General features: G+C 30.2%; 2 protein-coding genes across 4 annotated transcripts in view; one reads left to right on the top strand and one right to left on the bottom strand.

Annotated features, from left to right (window-relative positions):
* Positions 1–22,364, bottom strand: part of LOC117180828 (cytoplasmic dynein 1 light intermediate chain 1) — a 34,673-nt gene that overhangs the window by 10,561 nt on the left and 1,748 nt on the right. For 2 of the 3 annotated variants that reach the window (XM_033373353.1, XM_033373351.1), the window contains exons 3-8: positions 8,418–8,534; positions 8,115–8,345; positions 7,804–8,014; positions 5,369–5,557; positions 1,536–1,650; positions 1,335–1,451 (exon numbers count right to left, since the gene is read on the bottom strand). In XM_033373353.1, coding sequence (XP_033229244.1) covers positions 1,335–1,451; positions 1,536–1,650; positions 5,369–5,557; positions 7,804–8,014; positions 8,115–8,345; positions 8,418–8,534 — 980 coding nt within the window. Of the gene's footprint in view, positions 1–1,310; positions 1,452–1,535; positions 1,651–5,368; positions 5,558–7,803; positions 8,015–8,114; positions 8,346–8,417; positions 8,535–22,364 lie in introns of all 3 variants that reach the window. The other variant, XM_033373350.1, reaches the window with a different exon arrangement.
* Positions 15,038–20,083, top strand: LOC117180824 (xanthine dehydrogenase-like). The gene is made up of 2 exons (XM_033373346.1): positions 15,038–15,245; positions 15,390–20,083. Exon 2 carries the CDS (start codon positions 15,437–15,439, stop codon positions 19,562–19,564), a length of 4,128 nt encoding a protein of 1,375 aa, XP_033229237.1. The 5' UTR covers positions 15,038–15,245; positions 15,390–15,436; the 3' UTR covers positions 19,565–20,083.

Below are 22,364 nucleotides of genomic sequence, written 5' to 3' on the forward strand. Positions count from 1 at the left end.
ATATAAGTTGATATTTCAACAACAAACATTTTATCTTGAATAAAAAATATTTGAATTCAACCAAAAAATACGGATTGTTTACAAAATAGTTGAAACCATATCTAAAAAAGATTAACTTGCAAGCGAACGGTTGAACTTTGAACCAAAAATATATCAATGATGCCAAAAGAGATGCATTTTTGTTCAAGAAAGACTGCTTATTCAAGACATAAAAAAACTTCAACCAAATTGTTAAAGTTTCAAGCCAAAAAATAGGATTCTGTACGAAAAGTTCAATTTTCTATCAAAACAGTTGAATTTTCAAACCAAAAAGGCGACTTTTTCTGCCAAAAAGAAAAGACAAATTTGCAACAAAATAGTTCAAATGTTAACTAGAAAATAATACGTTTTTAACTAAAAATGAAATACATAGCTAAATTTACAGTTCAAAAAACTAATAAAATGAATTTTTAATAAAGTAGTTTAACCTTAAATCAAATAGTTGAAATTTCAATAAAGAAAATTAATTTTCGACTAAAAAAGACGAATTTACAACAAAATTCACATATTTTCGATAAAATAGCTGAATTTTCAACTAAAAATGAAATAGTTTAGTTTTCACATAAAAAAAATATGTTTTCAATGAAAAAACGAATTTTCAATAAAAAAGATGAATATTAAAATAATAAAATGAATTTTTAACGTACAGCTTAATTTTCAACCAACTAGTGAAATTTTAATTTAAAAAGATTAATTTTCTACCCAAAGATAAATTTACAAAAAAAATGTATAAATTTTCAACCAAATAGTTAAATTTGGAACAAAATAGTTCATTCTTTAACCAATAAAATAGATTTTCTTAAATTAGTACAACTTTCAATCAATTAGTAGAATTTTTAACCCGAGAAAAAGGGGAATTAATTAAAGTTTCTTGAAAATAGGAGAAATAAAGAATTATTTTAAAAAGAGGAACAGTGTTCCTCTTTTTAAGTGTAATGTTGAGCATTTCTGAAAAACCAAAAAGCCGACCCTCTGCGCGACTTACACATTTAGGGCGTAACGGACGGACAGAACACAGACTTAATCACAAATGAGGACACATTTCCAGGGCAAGATTTAATTAAAATTGTAATTATGGTACCAGAGGTTTCAAAGGAGTTTAGTAACGATTAAAAGGTCATTAAATAACAAGCGGATAATGGTAGAACGAACATGTCATTAGCTTGCTGCACAAGCACAAAACAATTATAGCTGTAATGCCAATTTATAAACGATTTGTTATTCGTTAGACACAAACGTCGAAAGCATGCTTTAATTATAATGGATATGACCTGGACGATTGGTCCCATGCTTGCCTGGTTCCTCGTAGTCGGGGACCGAGTTGGATCTTTCATTCCAGACAAAGCGGCTTGTTGTTTCGCTAAAAACACCTGCTCATCTTCTGCTTGAATTTCCACTTCTCGCGTCACATTCTGCAATACAGGCTTTTTTCAGTCACAAATTTTTAACAATTTTTATTTCAATTTAAATATTAAGAGAAGAAACATGAGACGAACTTTTCTATTTGTTGGTGGCTGGATAATAACGTTGCGATAGTAATCTTCTGAATTCATTGACTGTAGGTTTTCATGGAGAATGCTGATTTTCTTCAAGTTATCCCAACCCGCAGGTCTGAAAACAATTAATGGATAGCTAAAAGAAATACTAAACGCCGATGAAAAAAAAAATGTTTCTGGCAAAATACAACGTTCTACGAAAACGTTTTCATAGATGATTGTAGAAAATTTATAATTTTTTAATAACTTCACATAGAAAACTGCAAATTTGTATGGAAAATCGTGGTTTAATGAAGAATTGAAGCCGTTTGTCATGAAGGGGCCTAAGTAGTGTTTTGCTCAAAATTAAAACTAAATGCGCGAAAAGGGCCTGTTACCTATCATACACGAAATTCTGCAATATAAATTATATTAATAATATATCAATAATTCAAAAATTAATTACAAAATATTAATGTTGCATAACGATACGAGATGATCGGTTCTCTTGCTCCTTTCAGTCGTTCGAGAAGTATTCTGAATAACTGACAACATCATTCTCTCTTTTGTTTTTATCGTCTCATCTCATCTCATTTCATCTCGTTCCTCATCCGAGCTATCCGCGGAAATGTCATTGACGTAAATTTAAGGTTATCAAATAAAAAAAATTGTTGATGAAAATGGCAATACACCATATACGTTCAAAAAAAAAAGTTTTATTCAAAGAATTCCTGTCCAAAAAATGTCATTTAGGTAAAATAATATGACTATGTTATCCATGAATATTGTTCCAAAAGCAATTTAAACTACGCATTATAATTCTGCTTCAATAATAAATTATTTCCAATATAAAAGTACACAAATTTCAGGAATTTTCTTTAGAACTATATACAATTTTTGTAAATAATAGCGCAAAATTATTAAAATCATTAGAAATTCCTTGAAAATTATTAAATCGCTTAGAAATTCTTTGTAGCTTTTTAAAAATCCTAAATTCGAGCCTCAAATATATTGAAATCTCTTTAAAAATCTTTAAAATCCTTCAAGATCCCCTTTAAACTTTTTTTTATATACATTAAAACTATTTCAAATAAATGATAAGAATATACCTCAAAAGATAAAAAAATCTTTAGTAAATCCGATTCTTAAATACGGAAATTGTTTTTAATATTCTCCTAATTTTATTATTCTTGTGAAACGAGTTATTAAATATGCTGCTGAATAAATCATTACACATTATTATAATAATTATTATTAAAAAAGGAGTGTAAATAAGGCCTTTTGGCCCCAGGAATCTAGAATTAGAAGATAATTTTCTTTATGCATCAGATTTGAGATATAACCACAAAGACCATACAAAAAATAAACTAACAAGATAAAAAAAGAGGATTACACTATTCAAAATCATATTTAGGAACCTTAATTATTAATAAAAGAAGTATATAATTTAATAGAAATACACATTTTACTCTGAATGCTATGTTTTTTGTGCCTCCTGTGTCTACTTTCATATTTTACGACACTACTCATGATATTTGTTTTTTCGTGGTTTTTTTTTACAAATGTTAATTTTGACATTGACAAGACAGTTGATCGAAACATACGATCTTTCGAGAAGCTCGCTTATATGAGACGAGGTGAGATGAGATTTCATGAAAAAGGACAAGAGATCTTTTCTCGTTGTTGCTCATTTCTCGTATTCCTCGCTCAAATGCAACACTACAAAATATGAAGATTGTTGAAAAGAAATCTAAGTAATTTTTAAAGTGTACGCTAATATTAGAGGTTAAATTATAGCTTATGATAAAAATGAGGCAAGTCTGAGCAAAAAGCTGAAAATATGATTAGCGCCGTTAAAATGCCATAATTTTATAAAATTAAAAAAAACTTTCTAAATCTGTATCTCATTGTCGAAACTGGATCTAAGCGTCATAGAAACAAATAAAAAGTTTCGATAAAAGTAATTCGGAAGAGGTTCAAGAATGCGTTAAAAGTTTCGTATTATATTAATTTTTATATCAGTGTTTTTAAATGACGAGTCTCAAGCAGAGTGCCTACTCAAATCCTGAGGGAAAATTCCAGGTTTTTTCTAAGTATCTCAAGTTTCTTTCAGGTACAATTTTTTATAGTACAGAGCCATTAAAATATTCCGTATTTTTAAAGACAATCGTCTCGGAATATGTATAAAGTTTCGCGATTTTATTATGAGATTAATGTCCCAGTAATCGTAACGGTATGAATAATCGTGAAACTTGGTAATAATTTGAACAAATTATTTTAAAAGTTATATTTCATGACAAACCTTATTTATTTCTAGCATTTTCTAGTATGAAATGGAATTTTAATTAATTCAAATCAGATAGAAAGACAAAAAGAAGAACTTTCAACCAAAAAGATTAATTTCTATAAAAACAAACGAATTTACAACTAAGAAGGCTATTTTTTTAATAAAAAATTGAATAGTAAAGTTTCTAGTTAAAAAATTTGTGTTCAACCAAAGACATGATTTTTCAACGAAAATAATGGAATATTCAAACAAGAAAATTAATTGTATACTAAAAAGAAGATTTTTCAACAAAATGCATAAATTTTAAACGAAACAGTTTAATTTGAAACTAAAAATGGCAATTTTTCAAAAAAATAGTTGAATTTTTAACTAAAAAAGATCCCTTTTAACCAAAAATTCAATATTTAAATTTTCAGTTTAAAAGATTATTTTTCACCCAAAGTGATGAATTTTAACTGAAATGATAAATCTTCAACTGGAATAGTTTAATTTTAAATCAAAAAGATAAATTTTCAACCAAGAATATTAATTTCTCACAAAAAAGGCAATTTTTCAACAAAATACATGAATTTTCAACTGAAGTAGATAAATTGCCAATAAAAAAATGAATAGACAAATTTTTAGTAAAAAAAAAATAATTTTCAAACAAAGATATGGTTTCGTAACAAAAATGCTGCAATATTCAACTGAAACAGTTACATTTTCAGTTTAAAAAGATTAATTTTCAACCAAAAAAGAAAACAAATTGCTTTAAGTATGCAGTTTTATAATTTTGTAATAAAACTAAAAAATATATAAGAAAAATTATGAAAATCTACTTATGATTCCAAAATGAAGGTTTTGTTTACCATAATTTTGATTACGATTTTGTAAAAAATTACGCATTTCTACACAAAAATAAAAACGAACATTTACGCTTAAAGTTATTATATTCTTTTTAGATACTTTTGACCAAACAAAATGTTTAATTAATTCCAACTTTTTAATTTTCACCCACACAATTACAATTAACTATGAAAAGTAATGGAAAATATCCCACATGGTTATTATGAACATTGGGGCCTAATTTGATATAAAAAAATACATAAAATTAGTCGAATTTAACCGAAAATCAATTTCCAAAAGGAACATGAAAGGTCCTTTAAGAAGATTTACCCATAATTACATCGATTGACGATATAGATTTCAAAAATGTGGAATCCTTCAGATATTTTAAAATGAAATTCAATTCAAAGATTGACTTGGTCAAAACTACGAATTTTTCAATAAAAAAAATGAATTTACCATTTTTATTTCTAAAGTTATTATCAAAAAAATCAATCCATTCATTCCACAAAAAAATTAAAATAATCTAAAAAATGTTATGATCCCCTTGTACGAAAAAACTGTTCAGATTCCAAAATGTATTTAAAAACCGTAGAAAGAAATTAATAAAGAATCGAAAGGAATAAAAAAATCGCAGAAATTCTTCGAAATTGTCATAAAAATTCATACGATTCTTTTTTGTTATCAAAATGCATAGAAATTATTTTCACCAGTGAAAAATAATAATAAATTAAATATTTACATGAGTACGGCATCTTTTTCGACAACCAAGGCTGGAGTTCTAAATGGCAGAGAGTAAATTCTGTGCGTAAGGTATTTGTAAAGTAAATCACAGTTCTTGTCTTCCTTCGCTGATGTGTAAAATAAACCAGCACCGTATTGAAGACAAAATCGCCTAATCCACTGTTGCATAAAGTCAAAGTGCTCGTCCCTAATGAAGTAAAAATTGATTTAAATTATGCGAGTACTATTACACAGGGCTCGGATCGACTAGAAGACTTTAGAAAAGTCGCATTAGTAGCATAAAATTACAAATAAAGTCTTATTGAATTTCGAAAAAAGTTCACAAAAATTCGCAAAATAATTAAAAAAGCAATATCAGACACTAAATGACTGACGTAATAACTTTTTTGTTTCGTAATACAGTAGTAATAATTCAGCTTGCAGGATTCTGAATCTGGGCTGAAAATCATTCCTTCTGAACTGTTACACTTGTCATTTGAAGATTTTAAACTTAATATTACTCAAAAATTAAGGTTTTAAATTTGAGACTGCATAATTTGAATATGAAATTATTAATTTCTTTATCATTCAGACTTTACAGTCCAAAATGCTCTCGAAACAGGGCAAACAGGATGATTTTTTTACTAAAAAAGAGGAATAAATTCTTTTAAATATAATTAATATAGATATAGTATTGAATTGAATGTGAAACGCTTTAAATTCCTAAGATTTAAAGTCGAATTATATTGCATTTTTCAAGAAACTAATTGAATTTTCAAACAAAATAGACGAATTATCAACCCAAAGACGAATTATTAACAGAAGAATTGAGTTTTCAAGTTAAAAAGTCGAATAGTTCACAAAAAACTGGCGTTTCAAACTCAAAAGATTAATTTTTAATCAAATATTTTATTTGAAAAAAATATATACATAATTATTTTCAATCAAATAGATAAATTTACTACCAAATAGTTGAGGACTTTAAATCAGAAGAGACAGATTTTCAGGAAAATAGTTGAATTTATAACCAATTAGTTGGACTTTCAATCAAAAGACACTTATTTTCACCAGAATAGATAAATTTTTAACCGAATAGTTGAATTTTCAAACAAAAAGACCATTTTTCACAAGAGAGTAGAATTTTCAACAAAAAAGTTAATTTTCAACCATGAAATATGAAATTTCAATCAAAAAGGACGAATTTTCTATCCAAAAAGAGAAAACCGCTTTTTTTATCAAAAGAGTTGAATTTTTCACAGAAAAAATGCTTTTGGTTCAAGGTAATTGAATTTTTAACCAAATGTTCGAATTTTTAAATAAAAGAAATGAAATATCAACCAAAATTTGAATTTATTAAAAATAGTTGGATTATCAGTCTAAAAAATGAAAGCTTCAACACAAGATATCATTTTCAACCAAGTATGTGAACTTAAAAAAAAAGAGGAATGTTCAACATAGAAATAGTTACATTTTCAAAAAAAAATACGAATTTTATAGAAGACAGTTGAATTTTCAACAAAAACGTTAACTTTCAACTCAGAAATATTAACTTTCAATCCATAAGGACGAATTTTCTATCCAAAAAGACCAAGCAGTTTCTTTTTTTCCAAAACAGTTACATTTTTTAATAAAAAAGATTACTTTTGAACAAAATAATTGAATTTTCTACCAAACGGTGGAAAATTCAAATAAAATAGATTGAACATCATCCAAAAACATTTGCATTTTCAACCAAATAGTTGAATTTTCAAACTAAAAAGATAAATTTTGAACAAAATAATTAATTTTTCAAGTATACGGTCGAATTTTAAAATAAAAGAGATTAAACATCATCCAAAAAAGAGGAATTTCAATCCAAAAAAATGAATGTTCTATCCAAACAGGTAAATTTTCAACAAGATAATTAAATTTTCAACCAAATAGTCGAAGTTTTAACCAAAAAGAAGGGAATTTAAACCAACAATAGTTAGATTTTCTTAACAGGTTTTAATAGTTTTGTTCGAATTAAAACGAGAAAAATGAGAAAAAGGTGAAGAGGAAATTTCTTGAAAACAGGGAAAACATTTGAAATTCTTTTTAAAAAGGGAGAACAGGTGAAAAAGTGTGAAGACTGTATCTGAATTTAAAAGGAACCGATGTGGATCGTTTTTGGTTTTAAAATGTCCAACTGTTAAGGCCATTCTTTTTAGTTTTAAATTCCAATTTGAAAAGCTTCATTGTGATTAAAACTGTACTCATAATTTTGGTTAATCATTTCAACTAGAGAAATGCACAATTTCTAATTGTTCAGCTCTGACTGCTTCAATTCTAATTCAACTACTTTTAATTCCCGTGAAAATAGCCGCCGCAAAAAGTGACGGTAGGGGGAAGCACATTTGGCTTGGAAAAAAGAAAAGAATCTAGAAAAATTATAATAAAAATAACAAATTTAAATAAAATTCTGCTAATATTTACTTGTAATCATGTTCTTTTTCAAGAGTCGACATATAATCAGTCTTGGTGATGACAACAACAATGTCCAGTCCCAAATTGGTTGTGAGTACTCCCTCAGGTAACGGTAAATTTTCCGTCCCTTCTTCATCTAAATTTCGACTTGTGCGCCTCATTGGACTACCTGGATCCAACTCGTCGCCTGGTTCTGCGTACTCTTGCCATTTTTTGACATCTGTGAGGAAGAGAATTAAATAGGTAATCATGAAATTAAATCGGAATCTCTTTAATTCATTCTGAACCTCTCTTCAATCATGGTGGATTTGCATATTTACTTTGTTGCCTGCAACGTTGCCAGACCTCATTGTTCAAATTAAGTTTATCAACATGGTCGCCTAATAATTCAGCCCAAGCTTGCAGTTGATCTAGAATGGCCCATGGAGTCGTCATCGCAGCGACCAACATGACGAGAGTATTTGGAAATCGTTCAGCATTTAACGCGAACCTTAACAGATTTGCGTGGCCCGGATCTCCGTCTAATACCCAAACAGCAAGTCGGGCTTGATCTAAATCAGATACAATATTTGTAGGCAAAATTTAGTCGAAGCAGTTGAACAATTCTTTTTTCTTTTGCCTACCGTCTCTGTAATCATCTCGAACATCAATATATGCAAATTCGAGGCCTGAACCCTTCTTCGGATCTTCAACTCCTTGAAGTTTCGCGATAAGAGTTGTTTTGCCACTTTCATTGTCACCTGTGTACAAAGAAATATTTTCTTATTCATTAATAGCGAGCCCTTGAAATCTCTCATTCTATTTTGACCCGATGAAGTACCATATTTTCTAAATTTGAAGGAAGTCACGGCATAAACATGTAAGTGCCTAAAAAAAATTTACAAGATAGCAAAAAAACATTCTCATTATTCAAATTGATACATTTGGAACAACAAATTAAAGAACTAAATTTTCGGTTAAAACAATTCATTTCCAACCAAGAAGAAACGAATTTTCAATTAAATAGTTAAATTTTCATTCAAAAAATGAATAGATGCTAACATTTCAATGAAAAAGTATTTTAACTTTTAATACAAACATTGAGAATATGAATTTTTATCAAAAACTTTCATTTTTAACCCAAAAATATCCAGTTTTCAATGAAATAAATGAATTTTCAACAAAGAATGTGGCTTTACTGTCCGTAAAGGATGTTCAGTAATTTAGCCTAGAAAAAGTTTGTTGGTTCATTTAAAAAAATTATTGTTCTATATGACTAAAATACAATAACAATCTTTAAACATTCATATTCAATGCGCGTTATCTTTAATTCGTTCCTAAGAACAGAAAAATTTGAAACATTAACTTCTTATTTAATATCCACTTATAGTGCTCAGAAATTAGTGCCCTACACTTTTTCACTCAGAATACTGAGTTTTATTTATTGCTTAATTTGTAATGAGCATGAGAACCATTAAAAGAGCGAAACTACAAAGTTATAAATCTGACCGTATAATACGGCAAAGCAGACAATTAAAAATGCAATTCTTATTAATAAATTAAGTAAATTGCAATTCACACATGATGTTCGAGAAAATAATATAATGGCGTTCTTGTATGTCTCCAATTGCCGGGAAAATGACACGATAAAAACTAATTGGTATCAGAAACACACCTGGTCGGGCAGAAATGTCAATTTTCATTCTCATCAACCCATTAGGTACAAAAGAGGAGTAGTCAACAACCTAGTAGACAGAGCAAGAAAATTAGATGACAGAATATTTCACGAGGACAAATAAAAAAAAACATTCAGCCGACAACAGTTGCCCGAATTTGTTTTTTAAATCACAATAATAAACAGATTCAAGATTTTTTAGAGTAGAAAAGGTGTTGCGGCCCAGCAATCACAGGACACTCACCTCTCAATACCGGAAAATCAGCCGCAACAAATAGCAGACCAAGCAGAAAATATGCCATGTGGAAGGGTTGTCACAACAAATTATAGGAATTCTTCAGTCATATAATACGAAAACTTTCTTCATAAATCCTTTTGATTTATGGCGATTTTTCAGTAAAAATAAAGATAAATTAATTAAAGACTTGCAATCAAATGTAGTTTATTGCAATCCTTGCGGGGGCTGTAATGCACGATGAGTTCCTAGCAAATTTTATTGTGTCCAACGTGCCGAAAAAAAAATCTCGGCACATTTTTTCTAAATCATTTCAGTAATCAAAAAAACGTGAAATGAAAATCGTAGCTGATTGCCCTAAGAAATTGCACTAAATTAAAAAATGCAATTAACATTTTTGTTCATTTAAAATACTTTTATTGAAAAAGTATATTTACGTATTATTATAAATGATTTAAAGATTATAACAATAAACTTCAACAAACTTCAATAAACTTCTTAAATATTTGTTACCTATCCTTTATTTATAAGAATAAGAAGTAGACATGTCTATTTCTTATTCTTATACATAGAAGATGGTTAATTAATCAACAAAAATTTAAGAAGTTTATTGTTATTCGATTTGAAGCTAAGAGTATTTATCTAAAAAAGCATGAATTTATAATTTTTAAATAATTTTTGATAATACTTATGTATATTTTTTCAAACAAAGTATTTTAAATAGGCAAAAATATCGATTGAATTTTTTAATTTAGTGCCATTTCTTAGGAAGATCAGCTACAATTTTCATTTCACGTTTTTTTCATTGCTGAAATGATTTAGAAGAGGAGTTTTTTCGGCACGTTGGGCATAATTAAATTTGCTACGAGCTCACCGTTAATGCATGATACATAGGATAAGCAAAAAGATTCCTAAAAACTAAAATATATAAACATAAATGGTACTCCCTTAACCTCGAGAAAAACAAAATGCTTTGAGAAGACATTCTTGGTATCACGACCATGTTTAAAATTTTTTAAATACTATCATTCTAAATAGAACCGAAAAATACAAAAATCCTCTAATCTTGGAAATGGTAGGTAAGTCACAACATAAAGTGCTAATGAACAGGTGGATATAGGAAATCTGTCGGAATTCTATCTTTAGTCTGCATAAAACCAAGTAGGCCAATACCGAAAAAAATTTTTTAATAAAGAACCTTAAAATATTTATTTAAATGAAACAAAAATATAAGACTCGACAGTCATGCAGAAAAATTTTAATAAGCTATGCATAACATTTTTTTTAATCCTGGTAAATATATAAAAAAAAGTAAAAATGAGTAAATAAAAATTCAAAAATATTGTAAGAAAAATGGCTAAGAATGCATTAAAAAATATTTCAAAAAATTTAGAACAGAAAGCGTAACAGTAAACTTCATCCTCGGATATCTGGTTTAGGAAAACATCACTGACCCTAGGAAAACCCTACCGAGGAAAAACTTTATTGTCCAGTTGGGGAACATGTGTTTATAGGAAAGCTGATTTTCACTCAGTTTCATTCTAAATCGCACACAGTAGAACTCAGTGAGATGAAGAACCTAAATAAAACAACGGAAATCAAATTTAAAAAAAAATAAATAAAACTTTTTTTAAAGTAGTGTCATAAAAAGTTAAACCAAACTCGAAACAAACAAGCTCAAAGAAATATTAAAAACAACTAAACGAAAGATTGAAGCTTAAAAAAGGAAAACTGCAATTTCTCAAGGTTGGTAACCCCAACGTTTTTTTCTATAATTATTACCATTGCCTATTGCATTCCTGTTTTAAGTGTTTGCTTTTTAATATTTTAAGTTCAAAAAATGTTTAACTTTTGGTTTTTCAACAATTCCGCAGTCCAGGCTCAGATTTATAACTTTATACTTTTTATGGTTCAGTTGTTTCGTATCTTAGGTTAGCATATCATAACTTTATAATCGTCTCTCAGGTTTTTAAATGTATAATTTGCAATGTTCGCTTTTCGCGATTTTTTAGGTTTGAAGGGGAGAGTGGGTTAAACTCAAAAAAGTTTAGAAAACAAAAAGTTGCCCATTTTCTTATTACGTTTGATGCTTAAGAAAGGAGGGGATGTTTAAAAAGGAGGGGGGGGGGGTGGAAATCCTCCAAAAGGTTATTAAAGTGAACTAAGAGAACCCGAATATCCCGAATATGAAAAACTTAATTTGTTCGTTGTTCCGTTTATGGCAAAAAGCTTTACTTCGGAAAAATTTTACCATGGAAGCTGGCCAGTTCATTTGCAGTAACATTTTTTAAAAATTTCTTACATTTTCTACGAGACAATCTCAAAAAGGACTCGATGACACTACTTGGAGAAAGGTAAGTAATTATATATTTACTGTAAAATCGAAATGACAATTTAAATATCCCCTCAGCAAGTGCAACAACACACACAATTTATTCATATTTTTCGTGATTTTAATAAAAAATATTTACTAATAATTAGATTATGTTGGTACAATTTTTTAATTTGAAAATTACGAATAATATTAATAAGTTGTGTTTTTTGTTACACTTGCTGAGGGGAAAACAAATTGATAGTTTTAAAACATGTTGTAAAAGAAAATACCTAAAAATATAGTCCTTTTAGGATTTTATCGTAGAGTATGTCTTTCTTTAAAAAATGTTTACTACAAACGAACTTTACAGCTTTCACAATACAATTTGTCCGAATTAAAGCTTTTTGCCATAAAGCTTTAATAGCTGGGTCTTTCGCAACGGCGAAAAAAATAATTTTTTCATATTGGGGATATTCGGGTTCTCTAAGTTCACTTTTGTAACCTGATTTGCACCTGCAGCGATACACATCGGCGTAATTCTAGCGATAAACTCTATGATTTTATAAAATCAATCAAAAACTCGTTTTCTCTGTATTGCAAGCAAAGTCATGTTTCTGACTAAGTCTTGTATGATTTGTCGAAACCTAAATTTTACTTTTGTTTTGCAGAACAGAATGCGACAGTTTGTTTCTTTAGATGAATCCAAAAAGCTAATTTGGAGATCAAAGGGGTCGGTATTTGTAATAGAAAATAATAATTTATAAGGTATCATATTACTTGTTTGTAATATATAGACATAATAATTATATTATATATTATTATATTATATTTAAAAGTGTTTGAAAATCCGGCGCTAATACAAAATAACAAAAAAATAAATAACAAAACCACAAATTAACGAAAAATATACCGAAAGTATAAATTAACGAATTATAAAATAAATGAATTGTTAAATTTCCATAAATATTTCAATTCTAGACATTTGAATTTATCGAAAATAATTGATAATTTATTAGTTAATGATTAATTCAATTGTTTGTTTTATTTATAATTTAAGAAATAACTATAAATTAATAATAAATTAACTATGTTCGGTAGTTCTAAATATCGGGAATTACAATTTTTGTACTAATTTAATAATTCGGTCTCGAAGTCGGTGAATTTTCGTTTCAAGTATTTTTAACTTCGGTATTTCATTGTTTGTTATTTAAAAATCTTGTCGTTTTTTGATACTTTGGAAGTTTTATAATTCGAAAACATATATTTTTGACCATTTTTTTTTTCATTAATTTGTGTATTTGTTATTTATTTTTAAATTATTTTTAATAAGTCTAGAAAAACTAGGAAATTTTTTTAATTATGTCAATCATGCCGCCTTTACCTATATTAAACAAAATAATAAGTAAATAAATAAGTCTCATTTACTATCTAACTCTGCACTACGAAGAAAAATAATTTTAAACGATTTTTCTATATTTATTTTGTAATTTTTATGCATTTTTCCTTTGTATTGTATGGTTTTTTGTAACAAAGTTACTACCAGTGCCACCGCACGGTCGATTTCAAATCTCGTGACATATTTTTTTACATTGGGCTACAGTGGAAGCCCCCCCCCCTGCTTTTAGCGAGGAAAGATTGATGGCCATCCTAACCTCACATAACCTGCCCATTGTAAGATGTGAGAAAGTGTATGACTCTTTTGTTTGTCTTGTAGAAGCCTAGGTGTAAAATAAATTGTTTAGGTGTGTATAAATACATCTTTCTAATCAGCTATGCGGTACAGAATCGATTTCCACTGTAGAACAAACCTGGCAACAGTGAACAAAAATTTCAAGCACTAAAATTAACACTAAAAACTTGTTATAGACTTTTGAGCTTTTGACTACATTCTAATCGAAATCTTAACACATAGCTGACCATATCAGTTTCATTTGTGTCATAAAGGCTCTTTAGTTTATTCCATGTCTTTATTGCAATTTACAAATTTTTGCTATCCATTGTATAGGGACGTTTCCCATATGTATTTGTGGAAATATTTATCATCAGAATTTGTAAAACAATAAAAAGGTTTAAAAAAAGTGACAGGTGGATAGACTTATTTCTTTTGAATTTGGAAGTAATTAAATTAATTAGCAATTAGAATTAAAAAGATATTTCAATTCGAAAGATTTGAAATTAAAAAAATGAAAAGTTTTAATATAGTAAATCTTATTCGTAGTAGGATAAAAAAATGTATTATTACAGTTTTGTACTATAAGGATTAATGTCAAGTTAAACTATACTTTATTTGCTTTTCATAAAGCAGGCATAATCTGGAATGATACAGATAAATTCTACACAACTTAGGTTTGTGGATAAACAACTTTTTTCTCTCATTATCTATCCTGCACTTAATTCACTACAAATAGTTCAGAAATATGAATTTAGATATGGAAAATAATATTCATATTTATCTCATAACCTGATTTTCTTTATTTTATTTTTAATGTATAGTATCATAGTTAAATACTGAGCTGAAATTTTCGTGACACTTGAAATAAAAATATAAACAAAAAATATTAAAATAAAAAAATTAGAAATTACGCTTATGCAAAAGAAACTTATATATTATCATACTGATAAATTTAAAGTGATAAAAACTAATCTGATAAGCATTCATCGTGGGGGACTCAGAAAATTTGAATTAACTCACTCAAGATTCTCTTGCGTGTGACCTTTATTTACGGAGGCCTTGTCATTGCAAAACGTGCATGGAAATAAATATACCCTCTTCGTTTTATAAGATAAGACGATACAGTTTAGAAACTCATAAATAACTTTACTATTCTGCGTGAATTCTCTTATTTGTATTAATGTCCCTCCTATAAATTACAAATATTTTCTATAAATTCTAATCTTTTTGTTTATTGTCAGAAATCGTAATTTTTCTTACGGAGGAATTTTTCAGGGGCTCAAATATTCTGGCTACGCTATTGCCATTTTATCGCATGATTGATGAGTGTTGCTTCAGTGAAAATGTAAGCCACTTACTCGCATTTAGCTCTAGTCAGTCACGCTGAAAAGAGTCCCGAATGATCTGACTAGATGTAAGATATCGTTCAATTATTGTTTAATATCAATTTTAAAAAACATTTTTACTGAGAGACGTAGTGTTAATGTGCGAAAGGAATGTTAATGCATCATGAAAAACTTGATTCAATTACTTTCTCCGAGAAATAAGTGACTTAATTAGCGTCGTTCATTAAACTGTGAGTAGAAACAGCGTATAAATTCGACTAATAAATACAGCTTCCAAATAACTCAGCTAATAATTACTTGACTTCATTTTTTCTTACAACTTAAATCCTTTATCGAGTATTATTGAATTAAAGTGAACAAATTTTTCTTTCCAGTGACCAGATTTCACACTTCTAGGGACTTTCAATTTCAATTGATTAGCATGGAAAAATCCTTAAAAATACCTCGAAATAAAATAGAGCAAAATGGATATTCCAATGAAAATGATGAAAGTAGGATGAACGCCTCCGATTCGGACGAATCAAATTTCCGAAAAATGAGCACCACTCTCGTGTTTTATGTGAATGGAGTCGAAGTGAGAGAAACTTCAGTGGAACCAGAATGGACTTTGCTCTACTATCTGCGCAACAAACTTGGATTATGTGGTACAAAATTGGGGTGTGCGGAAGGTGGTTGTGGGGCTTGCACTGTTATGATTTCAAGATTCGATCGTTCAAAAGGTACACCAATTCACTATGCAGCAAATGCTTGTTTAACCCCAGTTTGCGGTGTTCACGGATTGGCAGTTACAACCATCGAAGGAATTGGAAGTACAAAAACAAAGCTTCACCCAGTTCAGGAGCGAATTGCAAAAGCTCATGGTTCCCAGTGTGGATTTTGTACACCAGGAATCGTCATGTCCATGTATTCTTTATTAAGGACAATGCCAAAACCTCGAATGGAGAATTTAGAGATTGCATTTCAGGGAAATTTATGCAGATGCACCGGTTACCGACCTATTATCGAGGGATACAAAACTTTCACCGAGGAGTGGGAGCAAATGCAACGTGATCCACAACAAAACGGGAACTGCAATCAGGAAAAAGTGTGTGCCTTGGGCGACAATTGTTGCAAGAAAGCTTTCACCTCAGAGCCAAACGAGCTCTTTGATTCGAAAAGTTTCCGTCCTCATGATGAAACACAGGAACCTATTTTTCCACCAAAGCTGCAAATCTCCCCGAAACTCGACGAAGAGTATTTGATCCTCAAAGGAAAAAACATCACCTGGTATAGGCCGAATAATCTCAAAGAAATACTGACCCTGAAAAAAACATTTCCTAATGCAAAAATCATTGTTGGTAATACGGAAGTAGGTGTCGAAATGAAGTTTAGAAATATCTTATATCCAGTGCTGATTCAACCAACGAGGGTGAAAGAAATGTGTGAAGTGATAGAGACAGAAGATTATATGCAAATAGGAGCGAGTGTTACTTTAGTGGAAATGGAGGAGAAATTGAAAGAACAGATAAAAACGAAACCCGAATTCCGAACGAGAATATTTTCTTCGATTGTGGGCATGTTGCATTGGTTCGCCGGGAAACAAATTCGAAATGTTGCAGCAGTGGGTGGAAATATAATGACAGGAAGTCCTATATCAGATTTAAATCCAGTTTTTATGGCAACGGGAATTAAATTGAATCTGTGCAGCTTGAACTCTGGACACAGAACCGTCCCAATGGACCACACCTTTTTTGTTGGCTATCGTCGAAATATAGTTGCTCCTGACGAAGTCCTAGTGTCAATTAGCATTCCCTTTTCTTTGAAAAATCAGTACTTCATAGCTTACAAACAGGCGAAAAGACGCGACGATGACATTGCCATAGTCAACATGGCCTTGAACGTCTTTCTTGAACCCAACCTTTGTGTAAAAGAAGCTCACATTGCATACGGAGGAGTTGCCCCAACCACAGTTCTGGCAAGAAAAACTTGTCAAGCCATGGTTGGGAAAAAGTGGAATACCAAAATTTTGGAGATGGTGTACGATAATCTCGTAGAAGAATTTCCCCTATCTGGAGATGCTCCAGGTGGTATGATTCTCTATCGTCGTTCTCTGACTCTGAGTTTATTTTTTAAAGGATTTATCCACGTGATGAAAGAGTTAGAAAAAGATCCAGACTTTGCAGATGCAGATCTAGAAATTCCAAAAGCATGGGATTCAATACCAGAATGTTTTCACTACAAGACGCCCTGCAGTTCCCAGTACTATCAACTGGCTCCGAAAGATCAAAAATCAACGGATTTAATCGGTAGACCCATAGTTCATCAGAGTGCCTTCAAGCAAGCAACCGGAGAAGCTCAGTATTGCGATGATATTCCCAAAATCAAGGATGAACTCTACCTCGCATTCGTCATTTCGACCCAAGCCCATGCCAACATTTTAAAAGTTGATGCTTCCAAGGCTTTAGAAATGGACGGTGTGGTGGCTTTCTTCGATTATAAAGATGCTCCCAACAATATCACAGGGCCTGTATTCCATGACGAGGAGGTATTTATTTCCAAAACGGTGACAAGTCAAGGACAAGTAATTGGAACTGTCGTGGCAGTTGATCAACTCATTGCTCAGAGGGCTGCGAAGGCGGTCAAAGTGGATTACGAACCTCTACCTCCAATCATCAGCATAGAGGATGCAATCATTAATAAATCTTTCTTCCCCAATTTTCCAGTCAAGATATGCAGAGGAGATCCAGATAAAGCTTTCCAAGAAGTCGATTACACTCTGACTGGAGAAGCAAGAATGGGAGGCCAGGAACATTTCTACTTAGAAACAATGGCCTTCATAGCCGTTCCAAGGGAAGGGGACGAGATGGAGATAACTGGTTCAACTCAACATCCCTCTGAAATTCAAACCGCAGTAGCTGAACTCCTCGAGGTACCCATGAACAATATTGTCGTCCGGACGAAACGATTGGGTGGTGGATTTGGAGGAAAAGAATCAAGAGCATCTGTGGTTGCACTTCCTGTGGCTTTAGCAGCGCACAAGTTGCGAAAACCGGTTCGATCAATGCTGGATAGGGATGAAGACATGATGATGAGTGGGACTCGTCACCCATTTCTGAAGAAGTACAAGGTAGGGTTTAATAAAGACGGTAAGATTCAAGTTCTTGAGATAGAAATCTACGCAAACGGAGGATATTCCATGGACCTTTCTCGAGGGGTCGTGGACAGGGCAATATTTCATTGCGAGAATGCGTATTTCATCCCAAATACGCGAATCACTGGATATGTCTGCAAGACGAATTTACCGAGTAACACTGCTTTTAGAGGATTCGGTGGACCCCAAGGAATGTTCGCAGCCGAGAATTATATTCGGGAAATTGCAGAGTTTCTTGGTCAAGATCCGGTGAAAATAGCGGAAATGAATTTATACAAGGAAGGAGATATAACTCCTTACAATCAGCTTATCTCTTATTGCACCATAGATCGATGTTGGAAGGAATGCCTTCACTCATCTAATTTCGAAAAACGACAGGCTGAAGTTCGTCTTTACAATCAAGAACACAGGTTCAAAAAAAGAGGAATAGCGATTCTACCCACAAAGTTTGGAATCGCTTTTACTGTTTTATTTCTAAACCAGGCTGGAGCTCTCGTGCATGTTTATAAAGACGGATCTGTTTTGATATCGCATGGAGGTGTTGAAATGGGCCAAGGATTGCACACGAAAATGATTCAAGTGGCTAGCCGAGTTTTTAAGGGCTATCCGAAAAAAATTCACATTTCCGAAACGGCGACGGATAAAGTGCCGAACACATCACCATCTGCGGCCAGTTTCAGTTCTGATTTGAATGGAATGGCTGTATTAAAGGCCTGCACAAAAATCATGAAACGGTTGGAACCAATAATCGAAAAAAACCCAGAAGGAACTTGGGAGGATTGGACAAAGACTGCTTATTTGGAAAGGGTCGGTCTCTCGGCTACAGGGTTTCACAAGACACCCGATATTGGATACTGTTTTGAAACGAATTCAGGTCGTGCTTTCGACTATTTTACGTATGGGGTCGCTATTTCAGAGGTAGAAATTGACTGCCTAACTGGTGATCATCAAGTTTTGAGAACAGACATTGTGATGGATTTGGGGGAGAGTTTAAATCCTGCTATTGATATTGGCCAAGTGGAAGGCGCATTTGTCCAAGGATTGGGATTATATACTTTAGAAGAACTGATCTATTCGCCGACTGGAACGCTCATGAGTCGAGGTCCTGGAGCCTACAAAATCCCTGGATTTGCAGACATTCCGCAGGAATTTAATGTTTCCCTGTTGAAGGGAGCTCCTAATCCAAGGGCTGTTTATTCTTCGAAGGCTGTAGGTGAGCCACCGCTTTTCCTGGCCTGCTCGGTTTTCTTTGCTATTAAAGAAGCAATAAAAGCTGCTCGCGAGGAAATGAATATCAGTGGCAGCTTTAGACTCGATGCTCCTGCAACGGCTGCAAGAATTCGGATGGCTTGCGTAGACGAATTGACTTTGAAGATCGGAGAAGGAGATGGTAAAAAAGCTTGGAATTTAGTTCCTTAAATGTTTATCTAGGTAAATTCAAAAGTAGAGAACAGATTTTTTACCCGAGGAATAGATAATCAATTGTATCGTTATCGATATTAGTAATTGTTATTGACAGGTATCACTGAAAGTTTCGTTTTTTCAATATATAATCAAAGCCATCTGTAATAACATAAAAAAGTAAATGATTGATCGTTTTGAATTATATAATTTACAATAAGTGGAAATTTTATGTTTCAAAATGTCATATTTTGTGCTTAGAAATCGTCTTTCTTCCAGATAATTTATTTACATTACACTTTGTTTTATTTTAAAAAGCTTGATGTTTTTTATCAGCTCTTTTTTAAGTAACAAAGTTTAAAATAATGAAGATTTAGGCAAGCATTAAATTAGATACAAGTTATAAAAGGTGAAAAAGGTTTGATCTTAGTTGAAAAATGTCTCATGTAAGATACTTAACCGATTGATCTTAAATTCGGAATAATAGTATAAACAAAATAATTTCCAAATATCTCTACTTTCTTATTATCTTATACTTGAAAAAAAAACATCACAATGGAATAAAATATTTGTGAGTTCAATTATTCAAGTGTTAAGAATTTATCGGTACCTTCATGCTAAATCTCCTATCTGGGGTTAGCAGTGTAAACTCTCCAATCACGTTTTTGAATTGGAATTAAAGAGTTTAGTATGGAGGCACCGTTATAGTAAATTTATTGATTAATTAATTATTATAATTTAATTATATAAGAATCTACCAATCTTTTTGAAAAGTAACAAAAAATGTTACGCCATATTAGATTTAAAAAGTCGGAACCAAACATTTATACATAAAAAAACATCAATTTTAATCTGAAGATAATTATATTTGCAGCAAATGATATAGTTATTAACCAAAACATTTAAAAGTAAATTTTCTTGAATTCTGAATATTATAGTAAAGATAAAATACTTTAATAGAATTAATGTATAAAGAAATCATAAAGAAATGAAAGTATCGCTGTGCAACTTATTTGTCATAATTATTTAAATTTAGACGGAAATGTTTATTTATAGAATTAGTGCTACGTTCAAGTCTTATAAATTTATTAGAAAAATGTATACTTATTTATAAGAATGATAAATGGAATATTCGAATCAGGCTAGAATGAATACTCATGTGAAACTTGTCGATGTGATAAATGTTAAATTTGTTTTATAAATTTATGCCTAATATTTATTTAGAATTCTCTCCAACTCCCAAACATTTTTGGCACTATTCATAAAAATATTTTTATTTATATTTAACCTATAAATAACCACAAACCTTGCCGACAAATAGAATATGAGAAATAAGATAATAAGCTTTTCTTTCAAAATATTTGAGAATTCTAATTTATATATAAGGAAAAGGAATATTTTTGGCACGGTTTATATAAACCCATATCTTCAAAATTAAAAAATTTAAATTGAAAATAAAAAATTAAAGACTCTCGGGATAAAAAATATTGAAAATTGTACTGACAATTTAAAAGTACAGGCCACTAAAATTGAGTAAATTCATAAATAACTTTAAAGGCTTTCAATTGGAAATTGTATTATTTATACATTTATAATATAAAACTAATCAATTTTTAACGTTTTCAAATTAATAATTTAACCTATTAAGAGACTCAGAAGTTTACAAGTTAGAACAATTCCAATATCAAACGAGACGGCTTTTAATGCGACACATTTTATTTTTTCAATCTAAAAAAATATTCGAAATTGTTCCTTGCAATTTTAAATGCAATTTTATGATACTATTTTTAAGGATTAAATTCATAATTACTTAATTTGACTTGCTATCTAGTTTAAAATTGTGCAAATTATAAAGTATCAAAGTAAAATTATGAAATTATTAGCATCTTCAATAATTTCAAATTATTTAACTATAAAAGATTTCAAACGAAGCTTACACAATAATGTTTAAATTCATATTTCTTAAATTTCAAATTCTCTTAGTTTAAAATGGTTCAATATTAAAAATTTTAATCTGGAATTTTTCGTTTTTCATTGAATTTCTTTCAATTTGGAATAAATTTGCAAAATTTTAAACAAAATTACTCAATCAGTAAGCGTTTCAGTTTTAAACTGTCCAATTTTTATTAGCTGAATTTCAAATTAATGAATTTGCAGAAATGTGATTAATCTATGGAAGGGTTAGAGCGACAATTGTTGAATTTTAAACACTAAAAATATATAATGATCTAATTTGTCATATTTCAAGATAAAATGAATGAATTTTGAATGTTATAAATAAAAAATTCTTTCACTATTGATGCTTTAGTTTATAAAATTAGAAATCCTCTCAATTTGAACCATATTCTGAAAAGAAGGCTAATAATTTAAAAAAAGCAAATAAAAATGAAACAGAAACTTTCTGTCTGGCTTAAATATAAACATTCAAAATGGTATATTTCCAAAGTTTTAGCGATCTGAATTTAACACTTAAAAAATGCGAGATTAAAAAGAGCACAGCTCTCAAAATCAAGCCTTCAAAATTAAATAATTATTCTTTAAAATTCAACGATTTAAAATGGTAAATAATGTGTTTTTTCAGTTTCTAGGGATTCAATTAATATGTTCAATTTAAAATGCTTTGAAAAATTATATTACAAGATATTCTTTAAAATATTAATAGCATCGATTAATTAAACAATATTAAGAACATAATTAATCACTTATTGAATTTGTTTCTAAAATTCACGAATTTGAAGAATAATTCAAACAAATTTGTATTTTGACTTCTTATACTCAAAATGCAGTGCACATTTAGGTAAAATTATTGTCAATGCTA

Source organism: Belonocnema kinseyi, chromosome 9 (genome assembly GCF_010883055.1).
Source record: "Belonocnema kinseyi isolate 2016_QV_RU_SX_M_011 chromosome 9, B_treatae_v1, whole genome shotgun sequence".
NCBI lineage: Eukaryota > Metazoa > Arthropoda > Insecta > Hymenoptera > Cynipidae > Belonocnema > Belonocnema kinseyi.